The sequence below is a fragment of the Paroedura picta genome, chromosome 1 (genome assembly GCF_049243985.1).
Source record: "Paroedura picta isolate Pp20150507F chromosome 1, Ppicta_v3.0, whole genome shotgun sequence".
In the NCBI taxonomy this organism is placed as follows: Eukaryota; Metazoa; Chordata; class Lepidosauria; order Squamata; family Gekkonidae; genus Paroedura; species Paroedura picta.
The window spans coordinates 46,312,993-46,336,189 of record NC_135369.1 but is presented as its reverse complement, the minus strand read 5'-3'; the positions used below and the strand labels follow the sequence as shown (position 1 = coordinate 46,336,189).

General features: G+C 44.1%; 1 protein-coding gene across 3 annotated transcripts in view; it reads right to left on the bottom strand.

Moving 5' to 3' along the window:
- Positions 1–23,197, bottom strand: part of PIGF (phosphatidylinositol glycan anchor biosynthesis class F) — a 66,657-nt gene that overhangs the window by 41,705 nt on the left and 1,755 nt on the right. For all 3 annotated transcript variants that reach the window (XM_077337124.1, XM_077337109.1, XM_077337116.1), the window contains exons 2-5: positions 22,878–23,128; positions 20,980–21,071; positions 18,835–18,951; positions 9,018–9,126 (exon numbers count right to left, since the gene is read on the bottom strand). In XM_077337124.1, the coding sequence (XP_077193239.1) occupies positions 9,018–9,126; positions 18,835–18,951; positions 20,980–21,071; positions 22,878–23,105 (546 nt within the window). In that variant the 5' untranslated portion in view covers positions 23,106–23,128. The remainder of the gene's footprint in view (positions 1–9,017; positions 9,127–18,834; positions 18,952–20,979; positions 21,072–22,877; positions 23,129–23,197) is intronic.

Below are 23,197 nucleotides of genomic sequence, written 5' to 3'. Positions count from 1 at the left end.
TATGTATATATGTATATATGTAGTGAAACGGACGTGAGGAGACAGTCAAGGTGATGTAATGGAGTGTCAGACTAGGAAACAGAAGAGCCTGATTTAAATCTGTCCTTTCCCATGAAGCTTGGGGGGTGATTTTGGTCAAACATACTTACTCTGTCCTACCTCACAGAGTTTATGACCATAAAGAAAGAATAACAAGTTATGTTGCCATGAGCTCCTCAAATAAAAAGCAGGATTGAAATGAACTAGACAGATAGAAGAAAAAGTCACCCCACCCCAAAATAAAATATGTTCCAGGGGATGTCATCTAAAAGGAAGATAGTTTATAGAATCCCAGAGGGGTAGATTTCCAAACTGATCTCATAACCACATGGAGTTTTTTCACTTGGCACCTTACTGTGAAGAAAAGGCATGCAGACCATCTATTTAGTGTAAAGTTCACATCCACTCATCAGCAGTGTTTGAAAGCATCAGGAACAAGAGGTATCCACCCTACTGGGGGTGTCAAGAAAGAAGGCTTAATCTCCAGCAGTGGCTACTCAAACTGTCATACAATGCTGGTCTGGAAGGCTGTACAAGCTATCAATGCTCAGCTCCCACTGTGATGAGTCAATAAGCTTTCTGGTACACAATCACTAATGGATATCAAGAAGCAGGGTGAGTAATCTGTATTTATCAGAATGTCCAATACAGAGCTATGCTTTGGAAAGAGCATAACATGTATTTGCCAATTAGATTTGTACCCTGCTTTTCTATTCAAAAATTCAGAAAATATTTTATACTGTACACTTGTAATTATACTGTGCAGTTGATTATATGATGGACAAAACAAAATCTCAAAGTAAGCCTTAAGAATTTTAGTATTCATTTCTCTGTCATGCTTGAAGAGAATTAAAACATTTCCATTTGCTTCATGCCAATCCAATGGGGTAGGTTCAGTAGAAGAGCACAGTGCTTTGCAGGTAGATGGCCATTCATTCCCTGGCATTTCTCATTATAAGGTCTTGGGTGTCCATCAAGAGTCAGAAATCTCAGTCTAAGATTTTATAGAATGGCTGTCAGTCTGAGTAAACTGTTATGAGCTGGATGGGCTAAAGAAAGGGTCACTAACCTTTTCTTTTATGAGAGCAACTGCTGAGTAATTAATAATATCCCAAGCTACTCTCCCACCCACCCAGCATATTACCATGTTCGGTTCTGTCCTAGAAACACAACATGGACTAGAAATAGCACCTGAAATGAAGATATCAGATAAATAACACAGAGTGGGTAAAAACCCAGAGCAGATCTTTTTGCAATTTTTAATGGAATGTTTAAGTTATGCTACAGCAGCCCACATGCCACGAGTAACTCACCAGTTAGCTGCTGCAGACTCCTAAAAGTCTGCCTTGTTAGACAGTATTATATATTCATTCAGGACCATATTATTAGTGGGGTACTTCAAGTTTTTTAAAAGAATCACAAAACTGCAATTTTCAGAGAGATGCAAAGGAAAAAGGAAAAAATGCTTCTGGTTTAAGTAGGTATATGTTATAGTTTTCAGTTTTAACAGAGTAACTTAATTAGCAAATTTTCCTAAAACATGATATTAAAAAATAATCTGGAAGTTACAATGAAAAATAGTTTAGCCACCAATCTATTTTTTTGGAGAATAAATTAAGTGATATTTAGTACAATATATGGTAGGACTATTTCTATTTATAGGCAACTGAATTTTATTGCCTCATTAATTTAATAGCTCATACTGCATTATAAATAGCCACCTCTAAAGGAACTAATTTTTGCTGAAGGCTGCACTTTAAGAGTGTGCTTGGTTCATATTTGTGGGTGCTGATGGCTTAGTTACTTGACTTGCATACAAGGGAGAGGGGGGAAGAAAGAAATTATTCCTTCTTTTTGCATGTTGGACATAGAAACGTTCACAAGTTTTAACTTTCATTTATTGGCAAGGCTTTTTTAAAAAGAGATTTATCACTTTTAGGCAAAGAGGCTATAATTATGGCATTATAACTATGGACTACTTTTGCCCAATGGCTTGGGTCTCGCTATGCACAGGCAAAAAGGAAAGCATAGTCAGTCCTGCATGCATAGGCTAACAGTGCCAGGGCAGCAGGAAACACACAGTGCTTCAGTATATTTTGAATGAAATAATGTAGGCATAGAGCAACACAATGTACAACTGATGCTTCCCATTATTTATATGTGAAATTATTTCAGAAGAAATACCTTGCATTAAGTCTTGTGCACGTGAAGGGAAAAGCGAGAATTAAAAAAAACTTTCAATGAACACAAGCAGGGCGTAAAGAATAATTTTAGCACTTCTGCAAGGACTTTTGTGCATACAGAAACCTAAACTATTGTAAAGAATGTCAGTGTAGTACAGCAGCTAGAATGCTGGACTTGGATCAAGGAAACATAAGCCCTACTCAGCCACAAAGCTTAGCCCAGTCAAATTTAGCCCATGGGGTTGATATGAGGATAAAATGGAAAGGAGTACATGTCTAGGCCACCCAGAACTCCTTGGGAAAAGGAATCAGGATACAAATGAGATGATGATGCTGTGGAAGTTAAAACAAAATCTTACATTCTTGTTAGTCAGGGATGGGTTGAGGGTTGCCTTAATATCATGGCTGCTAATTACATGCCGTCGTTTCCTATACCACTCAGGAAATGTATGTAATGGAGAAAGCCACATAGGAGGCAGAGGAATAATATGGTTATCCCCTCTCATCAACTGATGTTCTAACCCTTCAGTTTTCAAAACTTCCAGGTGTGGGGGGAGGGGGGGGAGGGACACATACCAACAGTTTCCTCCAAGCTTACTCTGAAAAAGCACATTCAAAAGACCCCAAAGTTCTTATGTTAATTAATAGAGATTTCGATTTTTATATCCTAGACAGTGAAAAGACCCAAATCCACTGCCAAGACCATTACCTAATGAATGAGTTTTTACAGTGGGTATAATTTCTACATAAAAGTAAGTATAGCGATTTTCTTCATAGGTACAAGAAATTCCAGGAGGGGACCATTAAGGAAGTCCTTGAGATATACATTCCTCAGGCACCAAGCAGTCTGTTTATATCAAAGGAACACAGATATAACTAAAGCTGCTCTCCTAGAATCATCTCCTTTTTTGCCATTATTAACACATTAACACAACTTCAATACCAAAGGTCTACCTCCCATTCCCACCCAATCCTGCCCAGGCATCCTGGAATAAGCGTTTTTCTCCTGGAGCAATGACCAAAGATTTGTGGAATGCTCATTCCATAAAAGAATATAAAACTTCTCCAATCAATATTTCCTGAGTCCTGAAAGTCAACTGTTAATAATTCTTTTACCTTATCCAATAAATGCAGGCTGTATAGTTTCTACTGCAGTAAATCACATATTGTACTGTCTTAGTCCATCATTAAGATAAGCACCTATTTACACAGAAACATTACAAACTTCATCCATTTTCAAAAGATATAATAAAAAAATGAGAATTGTGTAAAGTGGGATCTGTGTGTTTTGTCAGTGGCCATTTTGTCCATTAAAATTTGCTACAGCTTAACCCCTCTGGATAACTCTGGAGAAGGAAGGGGTCTCATGGGGAGTGACAACATCTGGCTGTGGAGTGTCAACTTAGAAGCCTGTTTGTGTGCATGTATATATGTGTACAGATGCATGCACACAGATACATGTGTGCAGAATAAAAGAACAACCAGCTAGCAGTCACCAGGTGCATCTCTAAAGAAAGGAGCAGTAAGAGGTCTACAGCATGGGGACAATAGCAGCATGGGGACAATAGCCCAGGAGAAGCACACCACCCACTATGCATGCTAAAGGTCACTTTGGCAGCCTGTTCCATAGAGGACTGAGAAGCAAGGGGAGTTTTCATCCCATAGCAGCTGAGGCCAGAAGAAAAAACGGAATCCAAAGTCACAGTGCGAAGAAGAACTTGAAGCCTGGGCTGAAGCCACTGAAGCAATATTAGCTCATCATTTTTGTGCATGCATGCATGTATAATTAATCTGTTATATATCTGATGGATTTTTAAAAAGCTGGCTAAAACACTATATATGATGGGAAAGCTGGACAAAAACATTCTACACAAACACATAATTCAATAATAAGGAAACATTGTCCAGCAACTTCCTCCCCCAACTTTCTGCCAAAACAATCCCTTCTGCTTCTTCATAAAGCTCTCTGAAAGGGTGGATCAGGCTTCTTGTAGCTTGCCGGGACCACCTGGCTTTTTCTAACATGGTGATGGGTAACATTCCCAGGGGCCCTGCAAAGACCCACCACATGTTATTGTTTGCCTTCTCTCACCCAGGCTTCTGTTTACTATCTACCCAAGGCCTTGCCTTTCTGCTTTTTCTTAACACCTAAATGTTAAAACAATATAGGGCTGTTTGAGTGATTGTTTGGAAGCACATCCACTAGTACAAGATACATCAAGACAGAATACCATGTGCCACTTTTAAAAAGCACCTTGGGAGTTATGGGATGGATTCCACCCCTGTCCTACTGCTCCACTAAGCTCCAGCCTAAGGATCTTGCTCCAGCTTAAGTGGTTCTTTTTCCTATGGAAGAGCCGCTTAAGTGGGAGGAAACAAGACGTGGGGCCATAACACTTTGCTGTTGTGACATATGCAGCCCATACTCCCAAAGGCTACACTGGTTACCAGTTGAATCCTGGATCCAGGATAAAGTCCTGGTAATCACTTTCAAGGCCATATATGGCCAGGGGAGTGTACCTGAGGGACTGCCTCTCTGCACATGCCCCCCCAAAGAGCATTACGCTCAGCCAACTCCAACTGGCTGGTGATCCCTAGCCCCAATGAAGCTCACCTGGCCTCAATCAGGGCCAGGTTGTTCTCTCTCCTGGCCTCCCCTCCCTTGGTAGAATGAGCTCTCAGAGGAGATCCAGTCTCTGACATAGCACAGTTTCGCAGGGCCTGCAAAATGTACCTTTTCCACTAAGCATTTGGTTGAGGCCAGTGAAACTGACATCTGTTGGTCCCTCCAAAACCCCCTTCCTGATCTGCAGGGTTATGGTCAAAATGTTTATAGTTAAACAGTGGGAAATTAAATATTCAATGGTCAGTGCGTGTGTTGCTGTTGATCACTGCAGTTACTGAATTCACGTTGTATATGTTTTCATGTTTCCTGTGAACTGCCCTGAGCCGCAAGGAAGGGCAGTATAAAAACTGAGTGAATGCATGCATGCATGAATAAATAAACAAACAAAATGCCTTTGAAGACCCAAAGTCACCCAGAAAGCATCCATAGCTGTATAGGGATTTGGGTGTGCCTCCCAGCTCCCTAGTCTAGCACTCTCTCATCATAGTGGTTCCCCATGCAACATCACTAATTGCAAGGTCCAGAGATGCTGGCTGCAGACCTCTGTAACTGAGGGAACCATGTACTCATGGAACATCTCAATCCAGTTCTCATTACCGAATAAAGGTGATTTCCCCCCTCCACAATTGTTTTTAAAATCCAAAGGATCACAAATGACCCAAAAATTACAGAAGCTCTTAAATGGCAACAATTGTCATCAGCAGCTCAGGCAGATGAATGTATCCCTTTCCTGCAAGCTTCACATTTCTTTTTAGATGCAGCCAAAGACCAAAGCTTGCCAGAGCTCTGAAACTGCAAGCTAGGTTTTCAATGCAGAGCTTGGCTATGCCACGCTTGCAGATCAATTTGGAGCCAGTAGCCATGTTCAAATGCATTTTGTTAAGTGCTTTAATGGAAGGAAGCTACAGGCACAAGGGGCCACATTCTCAGATGGCACACGAATACATGGCCTCCTGTGACAGCCATGGAGCTAAGATGAAGTGGGCAAACACTGGACTGCAGGAATCACAGTTCTGCACCACAAATAAGAAAAGTGATTGTACATCTGCACTACCTGAATGCAGAAGGAATGGGGACAACCACATAAACCCCATTTCTCTATTACTTAACTGTAGAAATTCCATTTCCTTGCAGTTGACAAAACATATCCTGGGCCTTAGAGACTTTATTCAGATCTTCTTTAGACAAATCACACAATGGGAAAACACAAAAGATGTCAGATCAGCTTTAAAAAAAGAGAGGACAATGAGGGGCCATGTACGTGCAACAAATCTAAAATGAAAAAAAGGCATTCAGATTATGTATCTTAAATATGCTACAAGGCTGCGGACAAGTTTTTCTCTCTTTTCAGCTTGCAGACACAGTATTTTAGCAGCTGATTTTATTGTTAGCATTTCATCAGAGGGAGGGAGGTGAGCAGTGGGGTGCCACAGGACTCACTACTGGGTCTGGAACTTTTCAACGTTTTAATCAGTGATCTAGAATAGCGATCCCCAACCTGTGGGCCACAGACCACGTGGTCCGTCGACTAATTGGAGGTGGGCCACGAAGGACGCCTTCCCCCCCCCCTGGCCCTTTACAACACACTTTGGGTGTCATTGTCTCCCATCACTCCCAGATCGGACTATCTTGTTGCAGAGAAACAAGCCCAGGATTCCCATTGATTTGTCATTGTCATGTGTTAAAATTTCCATGAAAATAAAATGTTCCTTATGTTCATTGTTGTGGCGTGTCTGTATCTTATTTTGAAGGGATGTTTAAACATTACCATAGCGATCAGAGAGCGTTAGGGCAGTTGTTGAGAGTAGAGGAGTAAACTACCCCCCCTACCAGGCCTCAGTAAAATTGTCAAGCGTTGAGTGGTCCCCGGTGATAAAAAGGTTGGGGACCACTGATCTAGAAGAGGGGGTAGAAAGACAACCACTTGCCTACAAGATCCATGCCCATCATGGCTCCTAAAAACAAAGGACATAATAGCTCCCCCCCCCCCCGGGAAATAATCAATCTCTCCTTTTCAACAGGAAAATTCCCAGAAGGATTAAAAGAGGCTGTGGTATGCCCGTTGCTCAAAAAAACATCTCTGGATTTGCAGGAGCTTGACAAATACTGCCCCGTTTCTCACTTAATGTTCCTGGGGAAGTTGGTTGAAGGACCTGATATCAACATTCCTGGAGGAAACTTCAGCCCTTGACCCATTTCAGTCCAGTTTCCGACCTGGCCATGGGACAGATACAGTGCTTGTCGCCCTGATGGACAACCTCCGCCACCAGCTGGACTGAGGCGAGTCAGCGCTGCATCTGACCCAGTTGAGCTCTTAGTTCAACACCTCACTGACGCTGGGATACGTGGGACAGCCCTCAAATGGCTGATCTCCTTCCTCCGGAGTCACAGACAGAGGTTAGAAATAGGAGAGAGAATATCTAGCTGTCACCACCCCACAAGGGCAGTCCTCTCTCCTATCTTATTTAACATTTTCATATGCCCTCTTGCACACCTAGTGCAGAGGAGGAAGAAGAGGAAGAGGAAGAAAAGAAGAGATGGTTCTTATATGCCACTTTTCTCTACCCGAAGGAGGCTCAAAGCGGCTTACAGTCGCCTTCCCTTTCCTCTCCCCATAACAGACACCCTGTGAGGTAGGTGAGGCTGAGAGAGCCCTGATATCACTGCTTGGTCAGAACAGCTTTATCAGTGCTGTGGCGAGCCCAAGGTCACCCAGCTGGCTGCATGTGGGGGAGTGCAGAATCGAACCCGGCGTGCCAGATTAGAAGTCCGCACTCCTAACCACTACACCAAACTGGAGGTCCTGTGGCTGGGTAAGAAGGGACCAAGCGAGGAAGCATGCTTGCTGAGCCTGGATGGAATGTGATTAGCAGTAGCCCACCCCACTAGAAACTGGGTGCGATCCTCGATGTCTCCCTCTCCATGAAGGCACAGATCACGAAAGTAGTGCAGCAGGCCTTCTACGAGCTATGATAAGCCAAGCTACTAGTACCCTACTTGGCCCCAGAACACCTAGTCACTGTGATCCATGCGACGATCACCTCTAGACTGGATTTCTGCAACTCGCTCTACGCAGGCCTACCCTTATCTTCAATCTGGAAACTACAATTGGTTCAGAATGCCGTAGCTAGGATCCTCACAGATAAACCATGGAGATCCCACATCCGACTGATACTCCAACAACTCAACTGGCTCCCAACTGAATTCCGGATCAGGTTTAAGTAATGACCTTCAACTACATATAGAACGGTATCAGCCAGATATCAGGAGAAAGTTTTTCACAACTGGATTAGTTCAGCAGTGGAATCAGCTGCCTAAGGAGATGGTGAGCTCTCCTTCACTGACAGTCTTCAAGCAGTGGCTGGACAGATACTTATCCTGGATGCTTTAGGCCAGTGGTTCTCAACCTCCTTAATGCTGCGACCCTTTAATACAGTTCCTGTTGTGGTGACCCCCAACCATAAAATTATGCAAGTGTTCTTTTACAGAATTTAAACCAAAATTGACCAATTGCATGAAGACCCATTGTATATCAATTGTTGTTTTTTTTCTGGGGTTTCTCAGTTCAGTTCTGCCTTTTGTCCCGCCAAGCTGCGCCATCACCTGGAGGGGCTGTCAGGAGCCTGCACTGCGCTGGAGGCACTGCTGGAGCAGCTGGCAGCTGAGTGCGGGCACCTGCAGGAGGAGCAGCACCAGTGGCAGTGCCCCCCTCTCCAGCCAAGCTGCTTGCCCTGCTGCAACCCCTGTGAAAGGCGACCCCCAAAGGAGTCCCAATCCCCAGGTTGAGAGCCACTACTTTAGGCTGATCCTGCATTGAGCATGGAGTTGGACTAGATGGCCTGCATGGCCCCTTCCATCTCTACAGTTCTATGATTTTCAGAAGTAACAAAGATCCATCATCCAGATAGCTTTAAAACACATTGGACAAATTCTGTAATAACCTTTATATCAATGGCTATTAGCCACTATATCTAAGTCAGCATGAACCAAGGTAGCATTCCACTGAATATCAGATGCTGGGAGCAAAATATGACAGTGCTATACCCTCATTATACATATAGCAGAGGGATCTGAGTAGCTGTTACTAGAAGCACAGTGGTAGGCCAGATGATCTTAGTTTGAACCAAACAAAGCAATTCTGTTCATCCATATTAGACCAAGAAACTAACCTGCCATGGGCGATCCCAATCCAGGGGAATAGGAAATGCTCCAAACCATGCTCCCACCATGCTGCACATCGTTGTGATCTGCAGGTTGTTATCCCAGATGGACATAGCCCTGGAAACCAAAAAGAATTTTTCATTTTCAGTAACCTTAAGCAATAAATTTATTCATAGCCTTAGATTCATCTGACCTAGCAATCCATCCAATGCACATTTACTTGGGATAAAGTCCCAATCAAATGACGTTTCTCACTAAACAAGTATCAAGCTGAAAAATATCATACATTTAAAAACTACAAAACATAAGCCATTCATTTCTAACTCACCTTTCAGTCCTGTGTTTCTGAAGCATCTTCCATACAATATCTGAAACACTACCTTTTTTCAGAGACACACCAACCTTGGGGTATTCCCACCAACATAGCATCTTTATATGCTTTTAAGTGGCTCACTACCCTCGCCACAAGAGCCTCTTGTGGCGCAGAGTAGTAAGGCAGCCGTCTGAAAGCTTTGCCCATGAGGCTGGGAGTTCGATCCCAGCAGCCGGCTCAAGGTTGACTCAGCCTTCCATCCTTCCGAGGTCGGTAAAATGAGTACCCAGCTTGCTGGGGGGTAAACGGTAATGACTGGGGAAGGCACTGGCAAACCACCCCGTATTGAGTCTGCCATCAAAACGCTAGAGGGCGTCACCCCAAGGGTCAGACATGACTCGGTGCTTGCACAGGGGATACCTTTACCTTTACCTTACCCTCGCAACAAGAGTTTGAAGCTTAAAATCTTTAACAGTTTGGATTGTTTCAAATTGCCATTTATATGGCTGCTGAGAGACTTATTTCAAGGCTTCAAACTTAATAATAATCTTGCTGCTGAGTGATTTTACTGTGAATTGATTTTATTGTTATTAATAATTGTATGACATTCTTCCCATAAGGCTCAAGGCTGCTCACGAGATTAAAATACTCACAGTATAATATAAATATAAAATAATAGTAACATGAAATAAATATCACTAATTCATGGAGAATCATCTCCTATTTCCAGAAGATGGGGTACAGTGAGCCATGACATATACCTTCAATAGGCATCAAAGGGTGAGTTAGGACAAGGAGGCCAGCACACATTAGACGTAATCTTCAGGCCTCAACCATAGACCTGGCAGAACAGCTCTGTTATTGTGTCTATTGTTTGTGTTTATTCTTAAATGTTTTATGGATAATGAAATGCTTTCTGTATTTTTATGGGGAAAAGGAGGCACAGAATGCTTAACCCAAACACATACTGCTTCTCGGTTCAGGATTAATTGTTTAGACATCCATCATATGTTCATCCTTGCTGAAACCTGCTGAGCACATCTCACTCTGCCTCATCTATGAAGTGGCATATCTATCTCACAGGCAGGCAGAGCTCCAGAAAACACTGCCATGCCAGCCCTGCAGTTCCACAACGTCATAAATATAATCTGCCTTCTACTTAATCAGACTCTTGGCCCGTTGAGGTTTGTGTTGCCTACCCAGATTGGCAATGGCTCTCCAGGTTTTCAGCCAGTGGTTTTTCTCCTCTCCTACTGCCTGGTCATTCGACTGGGGATACCAGGGATTGAACTTGTGACCTTTTATATGCCAAGGAGATTCTCTACCACTGAACCACAGGGGAAAGTCTGCCAAGACTATTCCATCCATTTTCAAGAGAAAATATCATCCAGACTGTTGCAATTTAGGGACTCCACGTGACTTGAGGGACTCTTACATATAATCTTTGTTCTAACTTTTAGGACACAGCAATATTCTCCATACTGAGAACCAGTGTGGTGAAGTGGTTAACAGTAGTGACTTCTAATCTGGAGAATTGGATTTGAGTCCCCATTCCTCTACATGCAGCCAGCTGGGTGACCTTGGGCCAGTCACAATTCTCTCAGCCCCAGCTACCTCACAAGGTTGTGGGGAGAGATAGGGAAAGCAACTGTAAACCACTTTGAAAACTCCTTTGGGTACTGACCTGTGGTATATAAAAGCCCACTCTTCTTAACTGAGCTCTACTGAAAAGTTTTAAATAGTACAGTAGATGCATCAGTAAGGCCCTTTATGCATGGCGCCAGATTCCGTGCGCTGGCGGCGTACCATTGCAGTGGGGCACAATGCCCCGCTGTTTCCCGTGAACGCAAGGGAGCGGGGCATGCTGGGTTGCACCGGCGCGCTTTATGCTGGGGCTAGGAGGCCCAGACAAGGTAAAAGTGCAGCAGCACGGCCAGAGGAGGTGGGGAGGAGCCAGGGGGAGCAGGGAGGCAGGGGGTCGCCCCTACCAGCTCTGTGCCGCCATGTAGCCCGCAAGGGCGAACAGTGTCACTTAAGGCAAGGGCTGTCAACCCCCGGTCCCCGGCCCACTAGTGGGCCGCAAAGGCCTTGGTGATGGGCTGCCACGCCTGCCTCTCCCCCCACCGCAGAGAGAAGCTCACCAGGAACTGAGAGAAGCGGCCACCAAAGCGGCCGCTTCACTCGCAGCCTGGCTCATTTTCTGCTGTGAGAGCTGGGGGAGAAGATGCAGGCGCGGCCGCCGGCATGCCGGCGGTCATCAACGAGCATGCATGTTAGCGCTCCCTGGTGGTGGAAACACACATGCGCAGAGCTGCCGTGCATGTAGTGTATCTTCAAACTCAGGGTCACTGATCAAAACGCACTAGCTTCCAATTAAAAGCCTTGATGGTCTTGCAGGTAACCAAATAGAACAGAAGTTCAGTGGCACTAAGTACTTAGTACAACAAGGCCTAGATGGGATATGGATTAGACAAAGAGAGGCACCCAATTCATTAAGATCACACTGAGACAGATTTAGAGCAATATAGTGGCCCCCGCCCATGCCCAGGTATGCTGAGTTGCCTTTCCTCCAACACTAACATGTATTTCAGTCTGAGCTTTCATGAATCATGGCTCACTTCCTCAGATATGAGTCACGGAGAACATGAGTTCTGACACATGCAAGTTGATACTTAAATAAATGCTGTTCATCTTTAAGACGTCGGACTTTTGTTTTATTTCACTGTAACATAACTACCCCTTGCAATCATCCTGAAAATAACAATATATTGCCAACCCAGTTTAATACCTGAGTATACCAGGAGAGCCTGACCTTATGAGATTTCAGAAGCTCAGCAAGGTCAGCCCCAGACAGAAGTTGCTTGGAAAACCACTAAGGAAGTCTGGGGCTGTTGCACAGAGGCAGGCAACAGCATATTACCCCTGAACATCCCTTGCCTGGAAAACCCCATGGGATCACTGCAAATTGCTTATGGCTTTATGCAGTGGTCCCCAACCTGCGGGCCGCAGCCCGGTGCCGGGCCGCGAAGGCCATGGCGCTGGGCCGCGGCTCCCTCTCCCCGCCCCCTCCCCGCAGTAAAAAACTTCCCAGGACGCAAGCTTGCGGCCCGGGAAGCTTCTTACTGCGGGAGGGCGGGGAGAGGAAATCGGGGCCGGGCCGCGCCCGTGCAGGCGCGGCCGATGTGCGGGCGCGGTTCGCGGGGCGCAACCCAATGCGCGGGCGCGGCCCGATGCGCGAGCGTGGCTTGCGGGTGCGGCCCGATGCGTGGGCGTGGCCCACGCGGGCGCGGGTCACGGGCCGCGCCCCAATGCCCTGCCGGTCCCCAACCTCAGAAAGGTTGGGGACCACTGGCTTTATGTATAAAGAAAAAAAATATTTTTACACATCTACGCAGTTGCTTAAGTTATACAACAAAATAACTTGCAACTTCATTGGAATTTCAATAGCAGTGATGTTTTAAATATTTAACTGCAGCATCCAATATTTCCTAACATGTCCAAGGCAAGCAACTCCAGTTATTACATTGGTAAATCTTGTGATATTTTCAGTATGCACACTAAGTTTTTTAATTAAGTTCAGCAGGGCACAAAAGGCTCATGGCGGAGGAATGCTAATCAAGAGTGGGAAAACTTGATTCAAATCAATGACTTTTAAACAGGCTTAAGAGCAAGATGCTTGTGCAATGTTTCGACAAGGCCTGATGGGCACCTATGCAAGCAACCACCAGGGGCTGTCGCTTCCTGGAGCTGGTGCCAGATGTCTCCCCACAGGAGTCTGACAGGATTTATGTTTATTTACAGCATGATTTGGATCTTACTTAAAATGGGTTGGATTTCTTTCTGCCCCTGCTGAGAAAAGTGATTACTTATGAAAGCATGTTGCAGATACTGAATGTCAGCACATTATAACTATCTGGACCACATGACAAAGGCTGAAGCAATATCATCTCATGCAACCCTGCACCCTGTAACACATATCCTTAGACAGTATGCATGGGCAAATATGACACAGGGGCCAACTTGCATTTGACATGGCCAACAAGTCTTACAGATATCTTCTGTTGGACACAGTAAAGCTGGGAGTGACAAGGGGAGAGAGGAAGCCTTTTATTCTATTTGCATAAGTTTAAAAACGGGTAAATAAATTAACCACGATGATTCTTTGCTGTCAAGAGAAGCATTTGAGTCTTTATTGCTTTGTTTTTACAGATACTTTGCCATCTGGTTGCAACATTAGTACGGTGATTATACATGCAGAGAGAGCAAAGTAACTTTTCTCACAGTAGTCACAAAATAAATCAAAATCACCAAGGCAGGAGAAACATTTCAACAAAATCAACTCTAGCATAAACAAATACTTCTGGGTTACACTTCTTCTCCTGGCTATTCTGAGACTGCTTTTATCCCACCATAAGGCTTGCTCCAGGCCCAGTGTCAATCCATGGTCTAGTATCATGAGAATTGTGGCTTATGCATTTTCACCTTTCTCTTCTTGCATATTCACAGCAGACTTTGTTTCAGCATAAGCCAAAGCACAGCCCAAACAGGCAACTATAATTGTAAGATCCCTGCAAGATACAGTCAGACTATGATTTGGATGGAGTGGCAAACTAAGGTTTGTGAGCAAGGAGAAGACATCAGCGGTGTCCAAGCAAATGGAGTGCAGAACACAGAACCTGCTTGCATACGTGCCAAACCACATTATGACAGAACCATGCCAAAGAGATCTCAGCAGAAAGCATCTTTAAAAATATCACATCACTTTACTACTACTATGGTGACTCCATGTAGGCAGCATTTGGACATCATGAAGAAGCCTCAGATGGGCTCATCTCATCCTTACGTAATCCTTCCCTTCCCACTCCCAACATGTGCAGAGGGAATATGGATGCTCCCTGGTTTCCAATATATTCCAATGCAGGCAACTGGCCAAACTGAAGCTTCTTCCCCTCAAACTAGGATTTGAGGGGCTTCAATCATTCTCTGTACACAAGGATAAGTGGGAGGAGAGAGAAGGAGCAGGTATGCACCACAACAAACCCAGTCTATGCCCATCACAAACCGAGATTTGTTTGCTCTGGCTGAATGCAGCTGCACGTTTTATGATTCCAGTCTTAACAATCTTTATTGCATTTTAACAAAAGACAAAGGGGAAACACACTTACATCTGGACCATTTTTGTAACAGAGAGAGAGAGGATGGCAACAAGGTATCTGGAAAAGCTGGGTTTAACAAAGTTTCCAGACAGGAAAATACACAGATGATATAACAACAATAAAAATCTACAGCAGATTGTGAGGAGTTACAGAAGGCTTTCATAACACAGGGAGTGGGCAAGAAAATGGCAGATGATACTCCAGGTGGTAAGGACAGCCTAATGCACACTGAAAAGAAAAACAATCCTTACTCAGTTTTAGCCTACTTACTAACCCTTACCACACAAGGAAAAAATGCTGAGGTTCTGGTGGGTTACTTGTGCAATAGCAAAATGCACTTTAGCATACAGAAGAAGAGATGCCAGGAATCACTCCATGCAAATGGATAGTGCAGTATGCAGTGCTGAACTAGTATCTGGGAGGCCTGAAGTCAAGCTGCCATGCTACTATAAACTTGGCTGAGTAACCCTGAACCAGCTACACACTCTCAGCCTAATCTATTTCAGAGGGTTGTTGTGACAAAGAGAGAATCACTTACTCTGCTATGAGCTCCTTAGTGGAAAGGAAAGATATAACACATAGATATAAAGCAAGCAGAGGTTGTGAGAATATAATGCCATTACATACAGTAGTATCTGGCTTGTCGATTAGAGCAGCCGTTTTCAACCTTTTGGCCATGGAGGAGCCCCTGAAATAAATTTTCAGCCTTCGAGGACTCCTAGAATGATGTCAACTGGTCACATCTCCCAGCCATGTCCCCAGAAGTGACATAACACCTGCACTCTTCACCTCTTTCACTCCCCCCCCCCCAATTTTACTACTACTATGGTGACTCCATGTAGGCAAGAAAGACGGGCAGATGCTGAGATGACAGCCCAGACCCCCACCCCCCATGCCATGCCACAACCCACTTCCCCCTTTGATTTTACACCCACAGCTTACCACATCAAGCTCTCCAGACAGAGGCAGCCAGTTCCTTAGCTTGTGTCCAAGTCTATCATGGAAAGGCCCCAGAACCCCTATGGAGCCCCTGCAGACCCCCGGGGTCCATGGACCACCGGTTGGGAATCCCTGACTTAGAGGAGGACAAAGCGGTAGTAATACAAAGAGAAAGGACTCCTCCAAAATTCCACAAGGAGGTTAAAAAAAAGACGCCTAAACACTGCGATTCAAAGAGAAGCAAAACCATTTACAGTGCTAATATTCACTCCAATTTTCACAAGTATAATCAGTGTCAGTGTTGCAACTGACATAGCCTAAGAAATGCAACATAAGCACCTCGCTCAAGAACTGGAGGGGAAATTGAGGGAGAAGGATTCAAACGGCAGCGGTAACAAAATCACCAACTGTCTGTAGGCAACCAGGGGCTTTTCATTTCAGCTGCTATTTTAGCCAGTGATGACTGCACAATGATGGAACACTCTTTCAAAGTGCATTTCCCTGGCTCCATTAGCCCTGACAATCTCTTCACAGCAGCTCTTTCCCACTACTGGCTCATGACAGCCAGTCATTAGCTCAGTGACACTGGCTACAATGAAAGGTGCCAGAATACAAAGTCCAGGAGTGGCTATCTTGTTCCTTATCGGCAGAACTACAAGACATGGGAGCCCTCCTGGTGGGAGCCTATTTAACACAGGATGTTCATATTTATGGAGCTTGCATTGCAGGACACACAAGAAATACTGCATAAACACAGAAAGATACTAACCCCCTACCCAGATAGAGACCACCAATTTACCCACAGCATCCAACTCAGTCCAAAGCAGAAGTCAGATGCCTGAACGTTCCTTTGACCCAACACCTGCTGTTGTAACATCCATTTGGCAAGATGTGAAGTACTGTGGCTGAGATAGAAGCAAGATGCCCACCAAATATAAGAAACAGAGTGAGGCCCAAATATCCAGCACCCAAAGCATTATTTCTTCAATTAATTTACCCCCTTATTCTTTATCAACCCAGTTTATCTCTAATCAATTTCGCTGCAGTTTGTCCATCTTAAGGCCATCTTACTCAGCTCTCTCAAGACACCTCCAAATAAGTTCCTCCCAATAAATCTCCCTGCAAATAATTACATGGCTTTTTACAGAAATCTTGCCATCTTTTACCTTATGATGGCAGTGCCCTCTTTTTCTGTGCATCCCCCCCCCCCCGGGCAAATCCAATTTGTTATTTCACTAAATAATTCCTATACTATGGATCTGACATTTCAACTAAATGTCATATTTTTGTCTGAAAAACAGAGTGTTCAAAGTTGCTCAGCATATTCTAGGCAGTGCATCTGATGCTAGAAAGTTCAGAGTATTACAAAATACTGCATCAAAAACTTACTGCATTTCACTCAGACACAGCAGTCACCATGAGCAATCCTAAACTGATCTACTCAGAGATAAGTCCCATTTTATTCACTAGACCTTATTCCCCGATAAGTGTTCTTAGGAAGGCACTAACAAGTACACAATCCTTGCCACACACCTGGCAAGTGGTCGTATTATCCCTATTTACTTTTGTGAAGAAATGCATTTTTTTTCTTTGGACATTTGACCTTCACTCCAAGTTTTAAAACTCCCACCCCCCTCTAGGCAGTGAACAGGCAGAAGGGGGGGGGGGTAAGTTCATTTGCTTTCCAGATTCACCTAAACTCACCTTCCTACAAATGCTAATAGGTCTAGATAATGGGAAGGCTGCTCTCCCCACCCCTTTCAAACAGGTAACAGACTTGGAAGTGTTAAATACTAGAGAGACTTTAGGAAGGAATTCATGAAGAATTTGCAGGGAAAGCTTCTCTGACCCAGCCTGATCTTGGACGTGGGTAGGGAAAAGAGGTGATAAAACTCCTGACAGCAAGGAGAAACTTCTTTTGCACTGAGTCCAGCAGAGCAAACAGAATCTTAATTGAGAAGCCCATTAGATATGTGTTGACCTGGACAAGTGAAGAAAGCGCCAAGCTAATGGAGCCTCAGTAGAGATCTGTAATTTCCTAAGCTAAGGAGTCTGTCCTGTATTTTAATATCTCATAGGGCATAGGGCATGTATATAAAGAGGGATGCATTTCTTTCGAATCCCTTGCTCAATCTGGTGCTGTGCTAAAAGTATGTTTGTGAACATTTTCTTTTAATTAATACTTCATAAATTTTGATGCTAGCAGTGGTTCTCTTTACCACATAGACCTCTCCACTGTCTTGGACATGCTATTGTAAAAGAAGCACCAGAGGGAAGGCCTGCAGTTGGCAAGTTACTGTTCCTCCAGAGTTGCACAAGGCAGTAAATTGTCCCCACGATGTCCCCAGGTACTGGACAGTAGGAGAGACAGAGGCAATGCCTCAGATCTGGGAAGGGAAGCTGGGAGTCCTGACCTTCCCAGTGGGCAATTCCTTACAGTGGGTTACCTGCCAGTGGGTTACCTGACAAAGAAAAGCCTCATCAGGTGGTAGAGGAACCTTGAAGAGCAGGGTGGAACAGAGTGGAACAGGTCTGCAGGCCTATTCAACACAACTTTTTTTTATAGTCTGTTTTTCTCCCTAAGACTCAAGGCTGATTACAGTGCAGACAGCATAAACCAACCAATGAACAATGCAATTGGACTAGGATTACAGAATTAGAGAACAACGTAAACAAACTATTGAAGACAAAGTATACTACAAACAATACAAAACATGGATTACTAGGTACAAGATAAACACAGTAAAATGCCTATCCTGAACATTTGTTTTGCATATTCTGCAGAATGAGAGAAGCATGGGGGCCTTTCTGACCTCCTCAAGCAAGTAAATCCGACAAGTGGGGGGGGGCAGCAGTTAGAATGCATGTGAGAGGGCAGCTGCCAATCCTGACCATATGACGGGTGGCACCCTTAAGCTTTGCCCAGAGGAGTGAAACTGTCACAGCAGAGCACAGCAGGAGAGACAGTTATGCAGATGTAAGGACCTTGAATTAAATCCAATAACTTATTGGTAACCAGTGCAGTGTTTGCAGGACGGTTGTGATGTGCATGTTCTACCTATTACCCAACAATAACACGGCTGCATGGTTCTGAACCAAGTGGAATTTGAGTTGCCTTTAAGGATCAGACTTTAATTAAAGTGCATTACTAATAGCCATGCTTCAAGTTGACCATAACACAGATCCATATGGCCAGATCAGCTAAATCAAGGTAGAGGGGTCATTTCCTGGACTAAAAGAAGCAGGTTCTTCTATCAGGAAGTTATATTCATATTACACTGTACAACAACGAAATTATTCGTTACATTCTGCTCATTTTATATTTTTGCATGAAATTAGATTTAGTACAGTTCCTTAAGTGCAATTCATTTCAGCTGTCCCTAGGTAATTGCAGTTAGAAACATGCATACAACTTACCCATTTTTAGTGAACACTCGGAGCCACACCTGAAAATTTGGCCCCAGAAGACACAAGCAGTGCAGAGTAGTGAATGTAGAAAGCAGAACCGCAAATAAGAAGGTCTCAAGTACTGATCTGAAAGGAAGGGATGCAATAAAAGAGAGTTATACTACTGATTGCTTGTATGTTGCCCCTCCATGCAGCTCACAAAGTAGAGTCAATACAGTAAAATCATAAAAACAACATATGAATTACCAGTATTGAGACAAGCCATAAAATAAATCCAGGGCATAACTGGGGAGGATGTAACTCTGCTAAGAACTGCAATGCTAACAGCCTTACCTTCACTTACCTGTTCCTAATTTTTTCTAAATTGTGTTTTATTAATGGACTAGAATCAAAGCCCGTTGTAGCTGATGCAATGAGGGCACGCATGGGGGGAGGAATAGGAAAGAGAGAGAGGTGGAAAGAGAGTGATTAAGAAAGAGAGAGAAAGATCAAATCAGATACATTTATTTCGGTCAGCGACCAGCACAAAGTACAAAACAGTAAGATATAAAGAGAGAAAGAGGATGGAACAAGAGTGAGAAAGAGATAAGAAAAGAATAAAAAGAGTATGATAGCAAGAAATAAAGTAAGAAAGAGAGAGAAAGAAAACAAGAGAGAGAAATATAGAAAAAGAGGGAAAGGAAGACAGAGAGAATTACAGAGAAAGAGAATGAGAGAAGTAAACGGGGGGGGGGGGAGAGAGAGAGAGAGAGAGAGAGAGAGAGAGAGATGGAAAGGCCAGCCCCAGAATTTCCCAGGCTGGCCAGGGATTTCCAGAAAGGGGGGGGGGAGGAACTCAGTTCTCCCCTCATCACCCCAAAAAAGCCTAGTGAGCCTAGGAGATGCAGCACCAGGCAGCCCCACTGGTTGCACTCACCTGTTGCCCGAAGGGCTGCCTGATGCGGCATCTCACAGGAACTCTGCCTCCTCCCGCTCCAAAAAGGCCTGGCAAGCCTTGTGGACATGGTGGCAGGCAGACCTTCCACCCGCACTCTCCTGTGGGCCAAAAAGGCCTGCTGCAACCACTTTTTTGCCTGAGGGGAATGCAGGCGGGAACTCTATGTCTCTGCCCCCCCATGTCTCGGACACACAATGGGCCTGCTCCTGTTGCCGCACCAAAGCCAGGACTTCAGGGGGGGGGAGGAAGGGGGGTGGCAGACATGGTGCAGCGGAGGGGCCCGCCAGAAGCCCTGCAAGCCTGCCGGCTCCACCAGCACCCATGCTAGGGCCCATTGTATTCCTAAATACAATGGGCTTTAATTCTAGTTTATAATATAAATAACAATTAACAGTAACATTGGGACGTTAATTATTTCAATCATGGGGGGGCGTCTGGGGGGACCATCAGGTGTTCTGAGTTGGTTGGGCTCAAGTGAATGCCTGGTGGAAGAGCTCCCTCTTGCAGGCCCTGCGGAAGTTCGGGCAGGGCTCTCCTCAGGGAGCTCGTTCCAGCAGGTGGAGACCAGGACCAAGAAGGCTATGGCCCTTGTTGAGGCCTGACGCGCTTCCCTGGGGCCAGGGATCCACAGACAGTTGGAGGTGGTGGAGCATAAGACACTTTTGGGTGTATAGGCAGGGAGGCGGTTTCTCAAATACACTGGTCCCAAAACGTGTATGGCCTTAAAGGTGATGATCAGAACCTTAAGCTTAATCCGGAATTCAGCTGGGAGCCAGCCAAGTTGTTGGAGTACCGGCTGGATGTGGGATCTCCATGATGTTTTAGTGACGCAGCATTCTACAACAGTTGTTGTTTCCGGATCAAGGATAAGAGTAGAGCAAGTTGCAGAAGTCCAGCCTAGAGGTGACTGTCACATGGATCACCTTAGCTAGGTGTTCTGCGTCCTGGTAAGGCGCTAGTAGCTTGGTTTTACGGAGGTGGTAGAATGCCAGCTGCGCTACCATTGTGACCTGGGTAGCTTATGGTTTCTGCATAAGTTACCTGGGTAACCTATGGTTTCTGCAGCCTTCTACTGCAGAACACTCTGCTAATTCAGCACTGCAACCACTCAGGGGAATAGCCCATCACATAAAGCCAGTTGATCCAGATTCCCCCCCCCCCAAAAAAAAAACACTGATTTAGGGTACTTCATTATAGCTCAACACTTAGAGACTTACTCAATTAACGGAGCTCCATAAAGAACAATGATTCCATGAAATAAGATACAAGATGCAAAGAAGTACACACAACATCTTATAAACTTTGCCACCTTTAAACAAAAGAAATAAAACTTCATTAACGAGACAAGAAGTCCTGTGACATTAATTTTTACAAATATATTTTTCTACCAACATTCCAGTATGTTGATACTGTCAACATGTTGATACAAGGACAGCACAGATGAGTATTACCCTCAGAGCTAACTAATTAGCTCAAGATTGTATACTGGCACAACCACATACCTTATAGTAATATGGGCCATGATACAGTCAGAGCTGATCACTTTTACAGTTCCATAGGTTTCAATTGCAGAAGTTTAAGCATATTCATATGCTTCCCACTAAAATCAATAAAACTTTACTCTTAGTTATTCTTGATTGCTTTAACAAGCTGGAGGGAAGAACCATGCTAAGGACAATGCTTCTTAAGGTGCTGGAGCTGGAATGTTAATTGAGTATTTATTTTGTGGGCTCAGTTATGAGGCTTACCCCAATCCTTAAGGACCTTTTGAAACTGAATGTAAGAAATCAAACATGTGACCTTATGAAAGCAAAGCCTGCATTGTTGAAGGTCAGCCACTGCATCAGAGACTGATGACCTTGACTACTATTCATCTGCTTCTGAGTAAAAAGCTAACATATCATCACATGCCATTTCACTAAAAAGACATTTGAGTCTTTATTGACAAAAACTGTAAGGAAAACTATGATTGCACAGTGTAGCAGTTAAGAGGATGAGCCCAGAAATCTCGGACTGAAATCTGATCTCAATAGCGAGCTCATTAGAAAGCAGAAGACAAGCCTTGCCAACCCATCTGGTCTATCTTACATAAGTATTACTGAAATAACTTACATAATATACTTTAAATAACTCTTTAAAGATTTGAGATACTCCAAGTAACATCATCACCGTTGCTAAAGGATGGAGTGGCTAGCCGCTGTGTGAATGACAGGAGGAGCCGAACCAGATGACCTATAGACATGGTAAGGAGACTCTCCAGCTATCTAAAAAATATTACCCTCAAAATTAGCCAGAAGCCTCCCTTCCCCACCAAAAGACCCAGCCCAATGAGATCTGCTTATGCCCCTGACACACATAATATTGAAAGCATGTGAGAGTCAGTTAAAGAGGAAAAGGGAGCTTATAAGATATAATCTTGGAGAGAAGCAAATTGTGAGAGGGGGAATTTGCAAATTATCACTGTTCCTAACTATTCACAGCAGGCCCCAGGCTTGTCCCTTCTCATAGCAGAAGCATGCTCATGGACAACAAAGCTGCAAAACAGGAGCAAGAGGATTTCTACATACCTGGGGGGATCCCACGTAAGCAGAAAAATATTGTCCCTCTTCCCCACAAAAGAGGTGGACAAAATGACTGTACATAGATGCTTTCCTCCTGTTGCCACTAAACTTAGGTAAAGTCCAGACACAAGCCTTCACAGGACAGTTAGCCATTATGCTAAAGGGCAACTGCTTATCACTCCTCAGCATGGGCCTAACAGCAGGAAAGGAAATTGGGCTGAAGGATACACTTCCTAATCCCAATTTTACCCAGAATTTTCCTTTACATAGCCATGGTACTAAAGGAAGACTTTGGGTAGTCAGTCCAGAACCTAACTGCTGTGTAGCACTGTTTTGGGATAGCTGGAAAACCAAGAGTAGCATTATAGCTTCAGAAATATAATAAAGTCATACTTAAAGCTGCCAGTGAGCTCTCCAAAGGACAGCAGTGCTTTAATTCTCCTGTTTCAGCAGCATGAAGTGCACAATAAGGAGAAGACCATTTTGTTCTAGGGTCTCTCTTGTTGGTATCTATATCATAGCAAGACCTACATTAAAAAAGGCTTCATTCTTACCTTGTGGGCAACAGAGCTTCTTTTCATAGATGAATTTGGTTTAAGGATAAAATGTAAAATTATGTTGACTGTACCAACACTTGCTGAACAGATGCACAACCATATCAGATGCGTTCCCAAGACTGAGAAGTTCCTCAAAAACAGCGAGGGAATGAGAGTTGTTAAAATAATGGAAGCTATACAGGTGAGATTAGCAGAAAGCAATTTCTTAATTTCTGTATGTCTCATGATGTTCTTTCTTCAGCTTTCACCTGTTGAGAAGCAAATTATATTTACGTACCAACACATACTGAAGAGCCATACACTTATAAAGCATTCTT